General features: G+C 34.4%; 1 protein-coding gene across 2 annotated transcripts in view; it reads right to left on the bottom strand.

Moving 5' to 3' along the window:
• Positions 1 to 7964: 7964 nt before the first annotated feature.
• LOC150084099 (caskin-1-like) overlaps positions 7965 to 22865 on the bottom strand; it is a 258960-nt gene continuing 244059 nt past the window's right edge. For both annotated transcript variants that reach the window (XM_090375893.1, XM_090375894.1), the window contains 2 exons: positions 15936 to 16056; positions 7965 to 8486 (listed from right to left, as the gene is read on the bottom strand). In XM_090375893.1, coding sequence (XP_090232019.1) covers positions 8375 to 8486; positions 15936 to 16056 — 233 coding nt within the window. In that variant the 3' untranslated portion in view covers positions 7965 to 8374. The remainder of the gene's footprint in view (positions 8487 to 15935; positions 16057 to 22865) is intronic.

The following is a 22865-nucleotide window of genomic DNA, read 5'->3' as shown; positions in this document are numbered from 1 at the left end:
TTACAAAGCAAGTACCATCTGGTACACATTCTTCCATCATTCATACAATTTGGCTTCAACCCTCCCCCCCCAACCTTTGTGTGAACATTATCCACACTTGTGGAAAAAAATAAAAAAAAACTTATTTCAAAATTATTTTGCTTTATAAAATTGTTATCCACAGATACTCCAACATTATGTAAATTAAAGTACAGATTTCTTAACTTAACATCTAGCCTTAAAAATTATCATGCTGACATGCAATCGTAGGTCAGACTAAAATATGAAATGCCTATTTCCACGTTATGACTGCCTTCATATACAAATTTCCACCAAAGGAGTCCATACAACAATTGTAATAAGCACTTTAGGGAAGAAATACTGAGAAATGGCAAATATAAAAATACTGTTATCTATAAGGTATATCGATGCTGAGAACATGAATTTTATGATGAGAGAGGGGGGAAATAGAAATAATACTACAATATTATTGACAGCTAGAGAGAGTTAGATAAGGTTACAATCTGAATATGGATTTCATTCTAAGCTACACCGATCCGTAAGATGTGATGCAACCAACCTCGGACACAACTTTCAACAGGAATGGAAGGAAACATTCTCACATGCAAAAAAAAAAAAAAAAAAAAAAAGAGTTCACACCACACGTACAATAAATTTAACATCTGTTCTGAAGTACCAAAATAAATATCATGTTCAACTGCAATAAACGTGATTTCCCTCCAGCCTTGTCTAATGAATTTAAATTATGACCAAGTACTGTTTATATAATTATGAATGCCATGATTCTATACTAAAAAAAATTGTCCTACATGAGGCAATTTTAATGGAGAACTTATATTAATATTTTAAATAAATATTCATCAATATAAAATGTTTACATTTAAGTAATAGTGTGAAAGATTAGAATTTAAATTAAAATAAAATACACTATTACCACACGTGAATTTGTTTTAAGAGGGAATAAACCCTCTGCCTGAGACTGGCTAAGTACAATCCCAATTGAAGAGGCGTTTAGAAATTCCTCCATTCTACAACTGAATTCCAATCCAGATTTCTCTAAACAGATGATGAAACCACTATACTATTAGAGAGGACTCATACGCAGTGCCACGTTACTGTTGGTCAAGATCATATTTAAAGAGGCTTCGACTGGGTTCAGCAGAACACTGAAAGTCAACCTGTATTAACTATACACTGATGTGGTAATGCTTCAATAAACATCTTAAAACAAATTCTCACACGGTGGTAATGGCATCTTATATTTTCATTTTAATATGGACAAACTATATTGTCCCCCCTTCAAATAATTAGCCTGAAAGATCTTTTCTATAATTTATCTCCCTGAAACTTCCAGATGCCCGTAAACTTTTAGGGTTATACTGCCATGTAACAATTTGTAATAAAAATAAATTTTAAATTTTAAAAAATTCATTCGAACCACATCAACTTAAAAATTTAATAGCAGTGTTATATAATATTCAACTAGCCCTCATTATTTATAAATAACTAATTCACATGCCAACATTGCATATATGCCCATGACCAAAACAAGAAAAAGTCCTTCCCCAGAACTTAAAAGAAAGTAAATTTAAGGATCAGCTGTGGTCCTGGAATTAAAGTACATGAACACAGATAGGCAAACTGCAAGATCAAAGTAAATACACTGTGGCAAAAACTGCACAGCCCACTGTCAGCTGTTGTACAAGTATATTAGTTGCAATTAAAGTTTAAACCTTCTGGCTGCAGTTCCCATACAAAGTATAGGCAAAATTTCATTTAATTAATGAAATATCCTAAATTCTTAAGGCAATTAAGAAATTAATTAATTTAGTAGCTAAAATTATTTTTCTGAACTTATCAAAACATATGATTAACACTCAGAGAAGGTAAATAGGTTTTATGGTTTTTTTTTTTTTATCAAATACCACCACCACCAACACCTCAGTACTCTCTGAACTATCTCTGTTTTGTGAGTGGCAGAGGATTACTGATCAGGTAAAAGACATCTACGTGTTTAATGTTCTTCATTTCTTCAGTATTTTTTACATTCTTAATTGTTTCAAAGTGTAAAGTGCAAGGCAACTAATGCCATGAGGTGTGAGCCAGTACATGGCATCTGTAAACTGCATATTCTAGGCCAGTTTGTATGTGAGAGAAAAATTCCCAGTTGACATTTGTGTCAACTGGGAATTTTTAATTGCAGACACAAATGGAAACTGACTTTAAAAGATTGTTCTAGCCTGTGAAAAAGTTGAAGTCCACTGAAAAACCCCACACAATCCAATAACCCAAAATATTCTTCATTTTGAAGTGAACAGAAGCCAGTTTCTTAAAACACTCAGTTAATGATTTGCTTTCAATGGTTTAAGCCCTCATAATACAGAAATGGTTTTTTTTTGTTTTTTTTTATTTTATAACAAACCTCATTTGGCTCACCCTAGCAAATAACAAACACTATAAAAGAAAGTTAAGAGAAACTGTGTAACAATGCTAACCACACTGCCCTAAAATACAACAATCAGAAGCTGGATGGAACTGCCAAAAAAAATGTGACAAAAATGCTAATTTTTTAGTATTTTTTGAAAAAAGGTATTTTTGAAATGCCTTTAAAAGCTGCCAGCCAAAAAAAATTATGACAACTACTTGCTACCCTTCTAATTGTAAACAGATGTGCATTTATCAATTTGCAAGGCCCAGAAAAAAAAATCAATGAGTTCCTTTGCATGGTTAGCACAGCAGTCATAATCACCATCTTCCCCACAAGGCCTTGATTCAAATCTATCAATAATGCAAGGAAATTTTATGAGCTTTATTCACTCTGTTGCTGAGTTAGTCAATTTCAGGTGTGGATAGCATGGTCCCTCCCTCCCACCCTAAAAGTTTGGGGTTTTTCATCCAGCAAAGCAGGGAACGGACCAGAGAACACAAGTAATTCACAGACATAATACACGTGGGTTGATCAGGTAATTCTCAGGTGGACCTAATATGATAGTTTTTGTAAATAAGAAGGGTGATCTGGGAAGAAATTTTCAAACAGCAACATTCAAAACTATTTGAAACTGCTTTTTTTTTTTTTTTAAAAAAAAACCAGTATAACTATATTGTATAGTGCTCCAAATTAATGCGAAAATTACTACATAAATCTCAAAGCATCATTCTTGTCACTGAAAGCAGTGCCTACTTGTTCAATGTAGCCAATTAGAGAGCTTAAAGAGACGAAGCAGGGTTAACCATGGCTTTTAATTATTATGATAATCTGTTATTTATATTGTAAAACGTAAGGTAAGGTAAGCAGCAGCCATTATCAATCCACTGCAAGATGGAAGCCTCCTCAAAAATTCATGTTGAGGGAAAAGGACCATAATCTGCCATGCTGGTCCAGTGCGGATTGGCAGATCAACTGTATTTATCAGTCAGGGGCTTGAATCCTGGTCTACTCAAAGAGCATGTGCGACTGCACTCCCACTCCTGACCACTCGGCTACGGACCTTTTATTTATATCGTGCAATGCTATAACTATTTAGATGCTACTGCACTATTTACATTGTGCAATAGCATGCAAAGCCATATTGCACTGCATGAATTATGTCTGTACATGTGTATCACGGACCAATATGCATGCGAGTTGTTCCAGGCAAAAACCTGAAACAACTCGCAGGCAAAAATCTTCATCCTTCCACCTGAGATCACCAAGGCTCCAATTCATTAAACAAGATTCTAGCGACCTTGGTCAATACACAATCAAATTAATCCACCCGCCAGACAATTGGGAGTTTATTTTATAATCCCGATGCAAATTCACAATATAATATACAACATTTAGTATGTTGGTGTGAGAGGAGTGGTGGTGGTATATGTTATTATAAATATATACTAAAGAGAAGATACATAATCTCTTTCTCTTGATACTACATCTTATTTTATATTGCATTAAATGTTAGTATCTTACTAAAACCGAAAAATGTACCAGAAACCACCATTCTACTGTATTATTATAACATATATTAAAATCTGAATAAGACAAGATTTTATAAGAAAGAATAGAACATAAAAATTCAAATGCATTTGTAACAGAAAAATCGAAGAATACACAAACTAAATACAGAACAAACAGCACTGGGATAGATGAGTAAAGAAGAAAAATAAATAAAAGTTAACTAATTTGATAGTAATAAACTAGGCAACAAACTTCACAAAGTAAGTGATTGAGCAAGCAGAGAATCGCTAACAATGCTGAAATCAATTCCATGAGATGCGTGTGTACAAGCAAAAATCCCTTGTAAATAAAGTAGCTGCCCAGAAAGTAATGCCCTCATTTTCAAAAAGTATATTCCCACTGTAAATGGATTTTGTACATGAACTCCTACAGAAGGGACCAGGGACAAAAAATTTTCACAGTGATGTTCAAAATAATTTGAGACTACTTTTAATTTAGAAAATAGTATAACAACTACATCAAATAGTGTGCTCTAAAGCAAACAACTTACACATATTTAATTTAAAAAGATAATCTAGTTTAATGCAACAGAACCTGAGCTGAGTTTTCACAGGTCCTTCCAAATCGTGGACTCCAAACAATTTGAATTTTTACTATTTTAGTTGTACATATGGAAAGTTCAAAATATGGAAAGTTCAACTTACAATAACAAAAGGTTCATCAGTTAATGTTTACAAACTGGTATGCAAGTAGCAGTGATTGACATGCCTAACCCACTATGGTTAGTCTTAGGGTGTTTATTTCCCCCTTGCCACTGTTTCAAAATTGGAAAAGGAGTTCCCAATTTTAAAGCAACAGCAAGGGGGGGAAGTAAACACCCTAACTAAGACTAACCATAGTGGGCTAGACACATCAATCACTGCTACTCAGAACAATCAATCGGAAGGGGCACCCGCTTGTAAACATTAATCAATTCATCTTTTTTGTGGGAATTAAAAATAATAATAACAACAACAAAAAACAAAGGGCATTACTTTTAGGGTGACCTTCTTATGCCAAGTTTTTCCCTCCATATCAGTGAGTTTTGCTCCTGGCTCTGTAGTACAATGTGGGTAGAAGCAAAGAATGTAACTGTCCCAGTGTCAAAGCCGAATGGCACCTAGTGTCATGATTACTAATATGAGAAATTGTCACAGCAGAATTAGTAGCTCTGCCTATTTGTTACCATGGTGTCCTGCTACCATCGCAGTTTGGGGATAGTATTTTATGGCCTTTCCTCAGGTGCTGATAATAAGATACTGTTTTCCTTGCTACCAATTACCATCCACGGTCAAAGTTTTTTTTTTTTTTTTTTTGCTTGGTGGGAGGAGGAATCATTATTTATCTTCAGTATATGCAAGGTATATCACTGATAAGACAGTTTTATCAGTATATCACTGATAAGACAGTATTTTCCTTAAGGGTTTTAACAACAGAAACAAGAATAAAACTGATGCAGTAATATGGAAGTGGGATCTCTCAACTTACAAGGGATAATTCTGGTATTAATATGTTATTAAAAGCATAGTTTGCTCAAACTGTCCATTACTAGAGTAATGTGTAAAGCAGAGCACCTATTAAAATGCTTTAGAAAAACTCTGTTACTTTCCTAAGTCTGCATCCTACACATCCAGCAAAGTTATTAACAAAAAAAAATAAATAAATAACAAGCAAAGAATATATGCTATGATGCATAAAATACTAAACAAAAACAGAGACTAAGTTATAGCAATATTATATTTAATAATCATAAAATAGCCACTGTGAGACAGATTTTATTAATTAGTCAAGAGATGCAAAAACTAGAGAAGAATAAGATTATCAATAACTTTTGTTCGATTCTAAAACCCACGAGGGCACAGAAGCCTTGTCATAAAAACGTTTAATACTTATTCAGAATTTTTCTGTAAACAAATTACAGAAGTTGACCCACACAAAAATAATCAATGTTGAAAGTATGTGTGGAAAAAAAAAGAGACTAACTTTCATAAGACATTAGAAAATGAAACAAAACCAGGACAAGAATCAATTTTTACATCTGCTCAAATGCATGATGGGTAATGAAACTGCCAAAAATCAATAAATATAGCATTATATGAAAATAGGAACTCCCAAGCATCGTGAACCAATTGATGATGAGTTGCGACACTTGTAAAAAAAGCCAAATGCAAATAAACTAAGATGTGTGAAATAATAAGTACTGCCATCTACAGAGCATATTGAATAAATTATATTTTATAACAAGTTATGCTCAAAAACAAGTAGCTGTAATTGCCCAACAAATAACATAACAAAAAAAAGACAGTTGATATTTGTATTTGTGAAAAATATTTTAAAATGAAAATGATTTCAACTACCCAGGTTTATTACAAGGTATGTGAAGAATAAAATGACTTCAAAATCTGGTCAAGTAATATTCCTTGAAATGCAAAAATAAATCAAACAGCTGACACTGAATTCTGGTTTTCAGAGATGGGATGATAATATCTTCCAGATGGTACTAACATTAAAACAAGCACATATACAAAACTTAATGGTAATTAAGGCCTATTAAACTTATTTATTATTTCATATGACCACAAAGGGGAAAAAAGTATTCTGTAATTAAAAATGGACAGAAAACCTGAAAGCTATATATCATGCTTCTAATATAACTATTGAATTATCTATGATATCTTTAATATTACAAAATTATGCTAAATCAGTCTTGAAAATAGATCTTCACAAAATTCAACATGAAAATAATATACCAAAACTGGTCACAAAAATAGGCAGAATTTCACTCACTGTGGACAGTAACAAAACTAAAAGGACCAAAAAATTAAATATTACAGGGCAGTGATATTTCACATTTAGGCATATCACATTACTGCTGAACTGATTTGCCCAAATATGAAAATTTGTAAACATTTTACTAAAAATTTATCCAAATAATATTCGTTCCTTGAAATATCACATCCTTAATTAATTTATCAAACATTCACAAGTATTCAGTAAAAAAACTGATGATGCAACTCCTTAATAGTTTAATTTAAACTATCTTCAATAATATATTAGTTTCAGTTATGAGAGGAATAAGCTATACATCAAGTAACATTTGGTACAGAACAACTAGGAAGAATGGAAAACACATATGTAAATGACGACTTTACCAACGCGACTATCTGGTATAAACTTAACGGAGGCATATCGAAAATAACCCTCTGTAGGGAATATTCAAGAGTTTAAGTTATTTGCATTGTACTTGATATTTACTACAATTTTAAAAAAGTGTGACTTATCGGGTATTTGTTCATCCTATGGTACACAGTTTCAAACATCTGAATAGCAAACAGGCATTTCACTCAAAATATCTTCGATGAATCGATGCCAAAGAGAGATGAAGCTGACTTAAGGCTGTACACAGAAAGTGTGAGCCCAAAACTTTAGTTCATCTTAATTTTGAGTCCACAATCACAGATTCTATACAACTGTCTACAGAGCTTAAGCCCAATTTCAACTCCATAGTAGAAGACAATGTCTTGAAGGTTCACAGAATTTTTTTTTTTTTTTTTAATCACACTGATCCTTGCATGGATACCAGAACTAATTCAACATCAGCCTCTCTCCAATAATTTCAAAATATTCTATATGCATTCCTTCACATATCCAAAATTCATAAGGTATCAACAATCATAAGAGTGAACATCCAAAGTTCTGCAGGCATATACATAGTATGACAGAAAATTTTGCAAACAAACTTCAAAAATTGATTGAAGAAAGTTGATTCTTATTTTATATCATTTTTCAGTGAGCAGTTCCTATACTTCGATATAACTTGTCTAATTAGTACCACAAATCTCTAAAAACATCTTTTTTAACCACATTTTCATGGGACTGCTTCAACAATTTAATCTGTCTATAAAGCATTATACAAAGAATCGTCAAAAGTTTAACAGGTTTCATCACCTGATTTCTAATAAAACTGTACAAAAAAGTGGTAGGGAACATAATACAAAAATTTCAAAACAAATATCAAAAGTTAGTTGTTCATTTTCTTGAATAATAAATTGCCTCTGAAACCAAACAGGACCTGCTGGTTCAGCGTGGATAATTTTACTTAACAAAGCCACGGGGTGATAATTAAGTCCCAGTGAATATAAAAAAGAACACAAAATGGCAATTACAAAGCTATACAACTCCCACCATAACTTTATGCATAAAGTCTCTAAAGCATTTATTTTATGGAAGCCCAAAGACTGCCTTTAAGCATCGAGATCAGCTACTAGCCAACCAGCGGCATTCCAACTACAATATGTCTTACAAAGTGTCTTCTTGGTTGATGTAGGAACCTTTCACTACATATTTTCTACACTGACATAGGATGGTCACTGTCTACATTATCTAGTCTGTTTTCTACTACTGACCATTCAGTTCATCTTCTAACATTGCATCCAGCTGATTGGACAAGTTGGCTAACATGTTTTCAATATCATCTATCACATCACCTGAGCTTGCAGAACGCTTCCTCCTAGAAAAGATATAAATAATCTTGGATCAATTTTAAAACAAAAGAAATTATATTAATCATAAACAACTTTTTAATGAATTTAAAATCATAAGAATGTTATCTACTGACATGCTTTTATCAGTCAAATATCTTAAAGTGCTTAAAAGATCTGATTTTCAAATTAATCATAAGACTTGAAAACATGTACTTAAGACAAGCAAGCAAAACAACATTTTATGCATTATCAGCTAAAGGGGACTAACTGGTTTCAGGACAGATGAGCAAAAATTTTCTTTCAGCCAGGGAGTAATTGATTTTTAGAATAAACTTCCATCTCGTATTGTCGAAGTGGATGGTTTGAATAAATTTAAAGAAACATTAGATGATAGAAAGGATGGTGTTTATATATGCACTAAAATAAATTGGAATGCTGCATTTTTGAAAGACAACAATGGCTACCCACCCTGAAACTTAGATCTTCCTCAATATGATTACTACAAATCTGGTCCATGGAGAAATGGACTACTCAAGCAGCAGAAAGCACCAAAGTTTGCTGTGATAGTATAGTGGTTTTGTTACTTATTTGGAGAAGTTTGGGTTAAAATCGTATCAGAGATTGGAAGCATTCTTAAAGTTCTTTTCAACTTAGGCTGCAGTTAGCCAATCTCAGTTTCCCATGAGTTATCTGGGTTTTTTAGCTCACACAACATGCAAATTAGCTCATAACACTAGCACAGATATATTACATCTGGCACAACATGGTCTTAAATGTGGATGCACCATAAAACCAATAACAATTATAAAAACCTGCACAGCAAGTGATCTGCAAAATCATCACACAAAGATGGTGGTGGTGCAGAAAGTTGTGTCACTAAACAGTACGAACAACTGTAGAGAAGGCCATAATTTCCATTGGTAGTTTCAGTAAAACTTCACTGTTACAAGAAGACAGATGCAAGAATAATATGATGCCTGCATGTGGATTAGTGGTGTCTCATCAATGCAACAGAATTATTATTTGGATTTTCTCGAATGGATTATTAGGATTTTCTTGAATGGATCATTACAGGTGTTTCACACCTGTATTGATCTTTTGGAGTAAATGATAATTACATGTGTAAGTCATAGTTTCTGAGAGCCAAGAAATTCTGGAAGGTTCATTTTAAAGGGAAGGCAATGTTAGTTTATTCCTCGGGAGCCATAGTCAATAAGTACAATAAGCACGATCAATAACTTAGTTCTTAGTAAAAAACTTTAAATCTTCAGATGCTACACCAAACACTCAAATCAACACAATTTAAACATGAAATCCAAAATGTAATCCTTATTTACCGATGCTCTTCATTATTTTATTTATGTTATCACGAACATGAAGAACATGCTAATAAAATTTAACTATATTTACAGATTAAGGAAATAATTCAAGTGGTTCCACTAATTCTTTATACAAAATGGAAATACAATGAAATGGAAGAGTCTGATCAAAGCAACACCTCAGAAAATCAAAGCAGCACCTCAGGCACAATGCAAAAATACTTCATTTAGAATGAAAGGCTTAAATATCCCGCCAGGGCCACATTTATACAACTTTAATATAGGCAACTGTTTAGGGTGCTATATTTTGAAGTTGACAGATAAGTTCACACCTACTGTGAGCTTGTTTAGCTAAGCAATCTCGAGTGGAGGAAGTAGGGTATTCAGAAGACATTCTAAATGGAGTATTTGAGTTTTTCAATCCACAAAACACAAGTCAGCCTGTGAACACACACTGGCAAATTAAGTTGCATGTAGCACAAATATGACTTATGACCACACTAGTCATGTGCTAGGGAACTCCCAAAAAACAGCAACAAGCCTAGCTAACTTTAAAGACTGCAGTAGCAGAGGACACCGTCTGGTTGGAACATGTCTAACAACATCTTTTTAATTTCTTTACAAGATTTTTTTTTATTACCAAACATAAATCATTACATGTGTAACAATTAAAAGATATCATTTATTTATGACCAACTTGGATTTAGTCCCAATGAGCACCAAAATTTTAATTCTAACCCTGTATCTTACCTGAACATTACTTTAAATTGGGAAATCTTTGTTTTAAATTATTTATTAATTTATATTTATTTTATTTAAAGCTCACTTCATCAATTTTGGTCAGACTCTTCCGTTTCATTGTATTTCCATTTTGTATAAAGAATTAGTGAATCAGTGGGACCACTTGAATTATTTCATTAATCTATAAATATAGTTAAATTCCACAATTTAACAGGGAATCTTTATTTTAATTTGGATTATGAAAACATATAAGCACATTTAATTCTCCACTTGCACATTTTATTCTCCACCAATTATTTCTCCACTTGTTCTCAAAACCTATGGTCCTGAACTTACTCCTGTTCTTTGCTGCCTTTTTTCACTTTCTTATTTGAAAGGTGGTTTTCCTTCTTCTTGGAAATTTGCTAGTATCCAGCCAGTTCCTAAAAAGGGTGACAAATTCCTCCCACCTAATTATTGTCCCACTGCAATTACTTCTACTCTTTCTAAAGTAATGGAAAAATCAATTAATCGCCAACTCTTAAACTACCTAGAAACTTTCCATCTGATCAACAATTGCCAGTATGGATTCCATCAGTGTTGATTCACTGGTGATATTCTGGCTTATGTTACCCATTACCAAACCAATTATGGACAAATTCAGTGGAAAAGTTCGGTGAAACACAAGCAGTTGCTCTTGACATCTCAAAGGCTTTTGATCATGTTTGGCATAAAGGTCTTCTAAACAAGCTTCCATCTTATGGCTTGCCAACTGTTTTTTATAATTCGATATACAGTTTTCTCTCTGATCGCTTACTGAGGGTAATGGTAGATGACTCTCTGTCTTCTACCTTCTCCACTAATGCTGGTGTCCCCCAAGGTTCAGTTCTTTCCCCCACTCTTTTCCTCTTGTATATTAATGATCTTCTTCCATTGACTGGAAATCCTATCCATAGTTTTGCCGATGATAGCACATTGCATTCCACTTTCCATTTTGAGAAACCTTGCCCTGCTCAATCAGCTTCAACTTCTCAAATATCCGCTACCAATTCCTTAAATGCCGATCTCCAGTAGGGCAAAGATAACTTAGTTGATTTCAATCCTTCTAAAACTCAGTCTTGTCTTATATTTCGCAAAAAGGATTCTTCTGCTCCTATACTTATCTTTGGTGACACTTTGATTTCTAGGCAAAATGACATATCTCTTTTGGGGATTACCCTGACTTCTAATCTCACTCTTGGCACAAGCACATTATAAATATTGCTTCCTCTGCATCGAAAAAACTTAGTTTTCTCTTTCTCTCTCGGCGTTACTTTACTTCCAAACAGCTGTGCACTCTGTACAAATCGCAAATCTACCCTACCATGGAGTATTGTTCCCACATCTGGGGGCAGTGCCCCCAAAACCTCTCTCTGGCTTCTAGATTCCATTCAGAAGAGGGCAGTTAGGTTAATTAATGACTCATCTCTAACAGTTTCTCCACTCGCTGTCTCATAGATGTACTGTTTCTGCTGCATGCCTTTTCTACAGATACTTCCATGGGCATTCTGAATTGGCTTCTATAATTCCCGCTCTCTCTTTCAAAACAGTCCGAACACATGCTGCCACCAGCCAAAGTCCATTTACTGTCCAACTTCAAACTCACAGAACCAACTTTTCATCTTCCTTGTTTATTCATTCAACTGCCGTTTTCCTTCATATGTATTTCCTGAAAATTACAGTCTACAAAAGTTCAAGTCTAATGTCAACAAATATCTTCTCTTGTCTTCTCAACCTCCAACCCAAGCACGGTACCAAGTACTATAGGTTCCAATACATCTCGTGTTCGGGGTTTTTTATTAAAAAAAAAAAAATTCAGTATCAGGCACTGGTGATTAAGCAGTAGTGCCAAAACAAACCAAAAAAAAAATTGTCTATTAGAACTTCGCTAAGCCAAAATATTGAAATCAGTGTTTTCACAATATTTAAATAAAAATAATAATGCTTATTAAATGTACCAAAGCCTAGAGGTAACAAATAAAAGATACATAACAGTCACTGGAAGATAGGGAATTAATAAATAAATTTCTGTTTATACTTTGGGATGTCCACACAGAGACAAGTTTAGAAGGTAGAACCACAGCAAACTAAAGCATGTGTACTGCTGTATGCTATTATTTTACTACTCATTTACAGCAGCCTAGTATTAACCTAATCCTTTATCAGGCACTGGTGATTAAGCAGTAGTGCCAAAACAAACCAAAAAAAAATTGTCTATTAGAACTTCGCTAAGCCAAAAAAACTTCGCTGGACAGTGCAGTGTGGAGTCAGTTTGGTGTGACATAAACATTGGGAGATCAAAATTGAGAGTAGGAGTGTGCTATAGGCCTAATGACTCTGATGAGTATAATAAGGAACTGTACAGGGAAATAGAGTGGGCCAGTAAATCAGAGTGTCTTATAATGGGAGATTTTAATTTCCCAGATATTGACTGGAATTTGGGGGCTGGATACTCACACACTAGCAGGGCTTTTGTGGATTTATTGGATGATTGTTTTCTACATCAGCATGTTCGGGAGGCAACTAGAGGGAGTAATACTCTTGATTTGATTATCAGCAGTGATTCTTCATGCATTAAGAATCTGCAGATAAATGAACCACTAGGTGGCAGTGATCACAGTGTGCTGAAGTGGGATTTACTCAAAGAGGTAACTACCATTAGGGGTAAAGGGAAGGGTTATTGCTTCCGTAAAGGCGACTACGATGGACTGAGACAGTATTTAAATTCTATACAGTGGGACCAACTGATGATGTTACCAAGAGCAAATTCAAAATGGGAAGCATTCAAAGAACTTATCTTGGAAGCCACTAGGCTTTACATACCAACTAAGAAATATTGTTCAAGGTTTAGGCCAAAATGGATGTCAGATGAACTAATGAGGCATATGGCAGAGAAGAAAAATGCATGGGATACTTACAAATTAACACATGACACAGAAGCCTATGATAAATACAAGTTGATATGCAACCAAGTTACAAAGGAGGTTAGGCAGGCCAAGGCAGATTACGAGAAATCCTTGGCAAGGGATGCAAAGAAAAACAGCAAAGAGTTCTTTACTTATGTAAACTCTAGAAGGAAAGGGATGAATCAGATTGGTCCACTTGATATTGATGGGTCAAGTGTTGATGATCCTGCTCAGGTGGCTAACAAACTAAATGAATATTTTGCATCGACATTCACACATGAGGAGTTATTCAGCGAGGGGAATGCCAGAGGTGTATTCAACTCTAGCAGTAAGTTACAGAATCTTGAAATAACTGGGAGTAAAGTGGAGGAGAAACTGTTGAAGATAAACACAAGAAAGGCACCCGGGGTGGATGGGATCTATCCAGTTATATTAAAGGAGGCAGCAAAGGAAGTAAGCAAACCCTTAGCCATAATTATGAGAGCTTCCTTGGACTCAGGGGAGGTACCCATAGACTGGAAATGTGCAAATGTGACCCCAATTCACAAAGGAGGATCAAAGGCTGACACAAGTAATTATAGACCTGTGAGCTTAACTTCTGTTCCAGGAAAATTAATGGAGGCACTGGTTAAAGACGCACTGCAGGATCATTTAGACAAGACTTCAGTTACAGCTCAGACACAGCATGGTTTTGTTAAGGGGAAGTCTTGCCTGACCAACTTGATTGGATACTATGATGCAGTCACAAAAGAACTGGATGCAGGGAATAACTTTGATATTATATACTTGGATCTTAGAAAGGCTTTTGATACTGTTGCACATGGAAGACTGCTACACAAATTGGAGCATTGTGACATTGGAGGCAAATTGCTGCTATGGATAAAGGGGTGGTTGAGGGGGAGAAGACAGAGAGTGGTAATCAATGGACACTGCTCATCGTGGACTGATGTTATTAGTGGAGTCCCTCAGGGCTCAGTGTTGGGTCCATTATTGTTTTCTGTATTTATTAATGATATTGATGATGGTATATCGGGATTAATGTCCAAGTTTGCAGACGATACAAAGGTTGGCAGGGTTGTCAAGGACACTACTGACACTATGCTGCTGCAACAGGATCTGGAAAGGTTGAGCAGATGGGCTGAGAGGTGGCAAATGAAGTTTAACATTGACAAATGTAAAGTACTACACATGGGAAACAGCAACCCCAGAGCAACGTATCAACTCTGTGGTACAACACTGACAGTGGTAGAGAATGAAAGGGACTTGGGGTGGTTGTGCAGGCAGATATGAAGTTCTCTGAGCAGTGCAGACGGGCTGCAAGAGTAGCTCATGGAGTATTGTCAATGATATACAGGAATTTTTCCAGCAGGGATAAGGAGGTGATTATTCCATTGTATAAGGCGATGGTCAGGCCACACCTAGAGTACTGTATACAGGTCTGGAGGCCTCATTTCAAGAAGGATGTAGAGCTGCTGGAACGAGTACAGAGAAGGGCAACAAGATTAGTGAATGGAACAAAGGGGTGCTCTTACGAAGAAAGGCTTAAGTTTTGCAAATTACAGTGTCTGGAGACTAGGCACCAGCGAGGTGATCTGATAGAGGTGTATAAAGCCTTGAATGGTTTAAGCATGCTCAATGCTGATGGGATTCTTCCTCTAGCTCAGAATAATCACCTGAGAGGGCATAAATTCAAATTGAGGAAAGACAGATGTAGGATAGACGTGCGGAAATTTGTCTTTAGCCAGCGGGTGGTTGGTTGGTGGAACAGACTTCCATCCCCTGTGGTGGAGGTTGATAGCCTAAATAAGTTTAAGGCTCAGCTGGACAGGTATTTTGAACGAACAGAGGGGTGAAGTGGAAGTGGTTTTTTTTTTTTTTTTTGGCTGATGCTGCATAAGCTTGCTTTCTTGCATCAAATGCCTCTACTAATGCTAATGCTAATGCTTTAATTTCAAGTTTGTCATACAGCAGCAAACCTAATTTTTTTTTTTTTTTTTTTTAATATTTGGGAATAAACACTAAAAAAAGGATGCAAGACTAAAAATTGGAGTCAGTCTACCTTTGACACAACCTAGTCATCCAGTGGCCATTAGAAAAAGAGTTCCAAAGCTTTGCTATGTGCATGAATGGGTTATTTGTTATATTTAACAATAAGAATCAATTTGAAAGTCGGACACTGCTTCATTCTAATTGTCTTACAAATATGACTACATTATATAATATTTAATCATTTATAACATCCACTATAAACATAAAATAAATACAATCATATTAAGCAAACTAAATATAAATCAATAATAGAATAAATACAAAAGGTGTTTTATTTCTATTTTTTCAGTGCTACTGTGACAGTACTGTAGGTCAAAACACTTTACAGCTAGCCGCCACTGCATTTAATATAAAAACTTCTAAACAACATAAGAAAACAATGGTTAAAAAATGAAATTAAAGACTAGCAAAACAGAAAATCAAGAGTTTGGAATATACTTACAGATCATCACAGTTTCCATTTGAGGTATTTTCCCCAAAAGACAATCGGTCAGAACCCACACCATCTCTCCGCTTTACACTGCCATGTGCAGCGACCATATTATGTGAAAAAATATCTGTTTCTAAGGAAAATAAAAAAGGGAAAGAATTAAAGTACATAGGAAAAATATATGGACTTATTTTTTCAATTTCACAGAATACATTAACTTAATTAATTTAACGAAATAAGTTCAGGGCTGCAAATGAGAGGAATATATGTGGATATCATCTTTCCTAGTTCCAGAGCTGTTATGACCACCTATATTGATATTACTGAGGATGGGTTAATCTTCACAGAACTATATAATACAGCACTGAACTAGCTCTGAAAAGGCATTTCCCACCCCTGAATAAATTAATTAATAAAGTTGCTCTAGTATGATAAAATTAAATTTCAATTAATGTTGACAATTCCTGTATGTTTATAAAAAAATGTTTTAAGCAATGATAGGTACATTAAAATCTACAAACATGCAAATTAGCTCTTAAGTATATCCCAAAGTGACTTGGAAATAAGACAAGAAGATTTGATTATACTTTTGATTATATTCTCTCATTATTCCAAATCAATTAAGTCAGTTCATTATTTATGAATGATACCCTTCTCAATGATTTACCAGAATCCTGAATGTGACAATGATATCCTACTCAATGATTTCACAGAATCCTGAATGCCTGCAGTTAAAAAGGGAGATTTATGAAGCATAGCAGATATGACACAAGTGCTTAATGCATTGTCATTGGTGAGTGGACTCTACTAGAGTCAATTCCAAGACCTAAACAACATAAAGGAAAAAAAAAAAAAAAAAATCAAGGCTGCACACTACTAACATCACCAAGAGATGACTGCTATTTGGCTTTCTGCTTACTGGAACTTATAGCTGAATGCTACAACTACAATGCAATGCAATTTTTCTGCAACAAAAGAAAGACATAAATACACTCAAACAAGTAAAACCATCTTCAAAGAGAGCTTTGCCACAGTAACTTAACCGGGCTATTACATCATAGACATCAGTATGTCTAGGATATAACAGTCGAACAACTTAACAAAGCATTTCATGCCATATGACAGGTTCCTATAAAAACTGGTACATGTATCAGGGTAAGATCCTTAGATGAACTGTGGGATAGTAGCAAGGCAGGCAACAGATTGGACTTCAGATTGGGCTAGTATAAGAGGTGAAGTTTCTAAAGGTTCAGTGCTGGGACCACAGTTGTTAATGATTTTCTCATATGAAAGTAATATAGGAGTACAGAGAATGATGTCAAAATTTTAAGATGACATCAAGTTCAGGAGCACGGTCAAGGAACAGTAACAAGTGGTGCTCCTTCAAAACAACTTAAATAAGCTTCAGGGATAGTCAGAAATGGCAGCTATATTTTAATGCAGCAAAATGCAAGGTTTGCATTTGCATGTGGGAAATTGCAATCCAAAAATAACTTATGCATTAGGAGTTATATTAAAAACAGCTAGGGAAGAGAGATTTGGGGTTACTATCCAGACAAAGATCAAGTTCTCTGTGCAGTTCAGGCAGCAAGGAGGGGACCATAATGCCCTATCAATGATTTATAGGACATTTGCTTGTAGACAGAGAGAGAGAGAGAGAGAGAGAGAGAGAGAGAGAGAGAGAGAGAGAATGTCATAATCCCACTATACTTGGAGGAGTACTGTGTTCAAGAATGGAGATCACACACCAACAGAAAGAGAGCTTCTTGAAAAGGTCCACAGATGGACAATGTGCTTGGTAAAATCAGAAAAAGGCATCCATATGAGGAAAATCTTCGAATATGCAGACTATATAACTTGGTAATTAAGCAGCTTAGAGGGGATCCCATTGCAGTCTCTGAGAGGAGGTAGTAAAATGGATTGAGGTGAAATTTTCAGTTATAAATGATACTAGAATTAGGAGACAAATTCAAATTAGAGGGGGAAACTGTAAAGAATGGATTGTAGTAAGATTTCTTATAACCAACAAATTGTATATCACTGAAATAAGTTTCAACAGTAGTTGAGGCTGACAGTTTGAGAAAATTATTAGGTCAATTCAGCACCTATGTCATGAACCATTAACATCAGAACTTCTTCATTCCAATCTATGTGTAGTGTAGAATTATGTTTAACATTCTAGAACTGCTAAAATGGTAACTTTTTACTCTGTTCATGGAGAATTATGCTGTTTCTGCTCATGAAAAAGCAAATATTTGTAAACAGCACATACTCTACAGCTACTATCATTGCAGGAATGACCAGTGTTCTTCTCAACCTCATGGTTGATTGCTGTTGGATTTGTTTTGGCACAAAAGCAACTTTGGCCATATTGTGGCTATCTATTAGTATTATGTACATCACATGGAACAGGCTGGGATTCTCAAAACAAGGTTGAGTCAGTACATGATGGATGAGAGTTGTATGATTTCTCCCTTCTGGAAACTGCAATTTTTTCCACCCAAAAACAGAAAACCCATAATTTATGGATATTTACACTTACACTGCAGCACTTATTCTAATCAACCCAAAATTATCAATAGGGCTACCTCATCTGCCTCTTTCCAAATGTTACACTGGCTATATATCCTCATTCTCATATTCATCTTTGAAAAGCACATAATTCTAGTTGTCATTCCGGGCTAGGTGTTGATGTATAAAAATTATATCTGCATTACCTTTTATTACTAAACTAATGCAAATATAGTTGTTTTGTATAAAGATTTACCTTTTTTGATCTCCTCCTCCTCCTATATATATTGTTTCAAAACAATCTGCATGGAATGAGGAAGTTCCAAACAACTTTGAGCGATACAGTTTTTATACCATCATGCAGTTATGGCAATATGTTAGTCGTTCTCTGAGGGCCTTGGAGAATGACACATTTTCAGTTTCCTGGAATGTCATCTCCTTGACCTGGTTATCACTCTACAGTCAATGTTTTATCATCTTGCCACTTCTACTTGGCTGCATGCTTTTATTTTCCCTATTGTCCTCCACCTAGGAGAATCACATAAATGATGTCACCTTGACTTTTGTGAAAATGCTCATGTGATAAAGTTGAGTTTGTACTCTTAAGAGTAAAATGAAGTTTAATTTCAAAGGATCTCTATATGGTTGTCTGTTTCAAATTAGAAAGAAGCCATTTCATTGCAGTTCTGTGTGTGTGTGTGTGTGTGTGTGTGTGTGTGTGTGTGTGTGTGTGTGTGTGTGTGTGTGTGTGTGTGTGTGTGTGATTTTGTTTTACCAGCATAGGCTGCCAGAAATTATGGATTTTTTAATCCAGAATTTGACCTTGAAACTAACTTCTGTTGACATGGAAAGAAGTTATGATAACTTCTGTTCATTAGTGAATGATCATTTGAATGAGAAAACAAAAAACATTTTAAAAGCTTCCTTCCCACAAAGAAAAGAAGATAATTAGATAAAAATCACATTCCAGACTCAAAAGATAAATGCAATACACTGAAACCTACACTCTAACGACCAAGCATCATTAACTTATAACAATGCTTTGTTCTTAATACTTAATAGTTTTAATTTAATTTTACTGTCTGTTTCTGTAATTATAATAAAAAATTAAGAGAGAGAAAATAAGAAGAAAAAATTTCCAGAGTTCAAATAAAATCTTTGTTATTGTTATTTTCTTCTATTTCTTCTGTTTACTCCTAAAATATCATATTACAAATTGAAAGGGATATCATATTACAAATTGAAAGGGATATCATATTACAAACTGAAAAGGATACGTGTAATAATCAAATCTCGACCCAAATCTCTCCAAAATAGACATTCTCCAATTATCCAGTAAGATGGTATGTTCCCTTTCAAGCATAAAGTTTAAGGTATAAAGTATTGTTTAAGAGGATATCATTCCTATGTGATGTGTAATCACCAACTGATAAAAACTGTTTTTCAACTATGAAGAATAAATGTGGAAATTTATGTATTTATTAAACAAGGAAATTTGTGTATTTATTAGAGAGAGAGAGATTGAATATATAAAAAAAAAATAATGATGAGTAACACTTTCCACATGAAATATGACAGAATATATTGTCAATAAGATGGAACTACTACAAAATAAGAAAAAAAATAATTTTCATTTCACAACAGTAAAGCAGTCATGATGGGATAAGTGAAAAAACTAAAAGAATATGCAAAATCTAAAATTATCAAAATCAAAAGAATGAAAAATCTAACACAATCAAAGTCAAAAGAATTGAAAAAAATCTAAAATAGACTGCAAAAACATCTAAATATAAAAAATAAAAAAAATAAAAAAAATCTAAAAGTAAACAATGCAAAATCAAAAACTAAGAGAATTTGCAAAATATAGGTTGGAGGTTATTTTCAAACCTGTGACTAGAATTGGGAACTATTTTAAAAAATAGATAAATTATTTTTGACAGAATTATTTTGAATGTGGTAAGCTATACATCAGGGAAACAGTCTGCAGATTAGAAATTAGGCTAAAGCGATGTGAAGAAAAACTCTTCACGCTGACTGATTTAGCATATAGGTAGTTCTTACAGCAATGGTTCCCAACCTTTTTCCTCTGTGGCATACTAAGTCTCATCCAATCTTTATGCAGCACACCTGTCCCTCATCCCACCCCATCATCCTCCTCTTATGTATTCAATGCTGATTATAATTCTCATATTTGTTGAGTTTTTTAAATGCAAGTTATATAGTAAAATATAAAATTTAACATTATAAGAATATGATATTAATATTAAGCATGTTAACAGAAGACTTGTAGATTGTTACTGATAAAAAAGATACAACTGGTGAATACTGGCAAGGCCAGATTTATTGGAGTGCTTGTTCTGACACGACCACCAGATCAGAGGAGTTTACAATAAATTATCAATATAAACATTTATTATTATTATTAGCCACATGGTGCAAGGAAGCCTGAGGCTTATGCTGCACTAGCCAAAAAAAAATTTCTGAATTACCCCGCAACAGAGAGAGAGAGAGAGAGAGAGAACAAGAGTCAGAAGTAGAAGGGAATCACCAAGAAAGAGAAGAATGATGATATCCAGCTCAGTGTGCCAAGCCCATACTTCTGGATTTACTGGTTTAGTAAAAAAAGAAATTCCACAAACTGTCATAACTCACTGTATGTTACATCGACATGCTTTAGCATCCAAGACTTTTCCACCTAAACTCAATCAAGTCTTAAAAACTGTAGTAAAAGTCATCAACTTTATTAGATCCTATACTTTAAATCACCGAATTTTCAAAAAATTATGTCAAGAAATGGGAGCACGACATGAAATTCTTTATCATACTGAAATACGCTGGCTCCAAAGGGCAAGTATTAAAACGAACTTCGTGCAGAAGTTTCATACTTTTTAAAACAAAAAGAAAGTTTTCTTGCCCAGCAATTTGAAAAACAAGAATTTGAAATTAGTTTGGCTTATTTAGCAGATATTTTTGGTCACATGAATGAAATTAATCTTTCAATTCAGGGAACTGCGATTACTAATCATTGATGCCTCTGAAATAATAAAAGCGTTTTTATCAAAGTTACCACTTTGGAAAAGAAGACTGGAATCATCCAACTATGCAAATTTTCCAAATTTAAAATCAGCTTTAAAAAAAGGATCAAAGAGTAACATGATCTTGCCTGTTTCTGTGCAGACTGATATTATTGCACATATGGACAAGCTTCAAAGTTCTTTTGATAATTATTTTTGTTCTGATGAATTAACAATGGCAACGGGGATCTGTAATCCTTTTATTATTAACTTGGATGATATTAAGAATGAGAAATCAATTAAAGATGACCTTATTGATTTAAGATCAAAAGAATTGCTAAAATAAAAATTTAATTCTATATGTTTAGTCTTATATTATCAAAATATAATTCTATATTTTGGTCTTCCTTAAAAGAAGCCTATCCTGCATTAGTAAGAAGAGCCATGAATCTTTTAATTCCATTTGTGACAACTTATATGTGCAAAGCAGAATTTTCAACACTCGTTTCATTAAAAACGAGGAATGAAATAGGCTTCTTGTGGAACATGATATGCGTGTTTCTTTATCGAAGACTGTTACCCAGTTCATCATTTGAACAATGAAGAAACAGCAACAATGCTCACATTAAACTTCTGGTTTTATTTTTTTCTATTTTCTTTTTTATTTATTTTATTTGTATACATTATTTATGCTTGTTAAATATTTAAGGTTACTAAAATATTGTACAAATAAGTAAATAAAGATATTTTATAATGGGGGATATGCAATTGATGTTAAATTTGACAAGGGGTACATAGGTAGAAAAAGGTTAAGAACCACTGGTCTAAAACAATGTGCGAAATGTGAAATGTTTGCAGACCTGTCAAGAACAGGACATGATGTAGCCAAGGAGGATATCTTTGTGCTAAGTGCAGAGACTGTGAAAAAATTAGGTGCAACTCAGCGTTCTGATGGGCGTCCATGACAGTTTGAGGTTAGGGTAAATGCCCTTGAAGAAATTAATATAAGGGCCCATCAAGCTCTCAGCTGTCCTACTCAACACCAGAGCTCACTCCTGTGCATCAGGCAACACAGCGGAAATCACCAAGGCAGAATGTGCTGGTCCCACAGGAACTAGTTATTGTCAGGGAGATGGGGAATATAGAATGCAAAAAAGGATAGGTGGAACAGGACCAGGGTATGTCTGCCAGGGGCAAAAGTTGATGATGTTGTAGAGCAGATATCATCTTTTAAGGGCACAAAATGTGATATTGTTGTACACGTTGGAACTAATGACCTTAAGAGTAAGAGATCTGCAGATTTACTTAACATGTACAGGTCAATGCTGAAAAAAAAAGTCGCAAGTTAGGGTTAAATTTGAAAGCGTCTGCAATTCTGCCCAGACATGATAGGAGGAAGTATATAATGAGAGCCTTG

The sequence above is a fragment of the Mastigoproctus giganteus genome, chromosome 6 (assembly GCF_048544385.1).
Source record: "Mastigoproctus giganteus isolate SK-2022 chromosome 6, ASM4854438v1, whole genome shotgun sequence".
Classification (NCBI taxonomy): Eukaryota; Metazoa; Arthropoda; class Arachnida; order Uropygi; family Thelyphonidae; genus Mastigoproctus; species Mastigoproctus giganteus.
The sequence above is the reverse complement of the archived record's forward strand: the minus strand, read 5'-3'. Positions and strand labels throughout refer to the sequence as shown.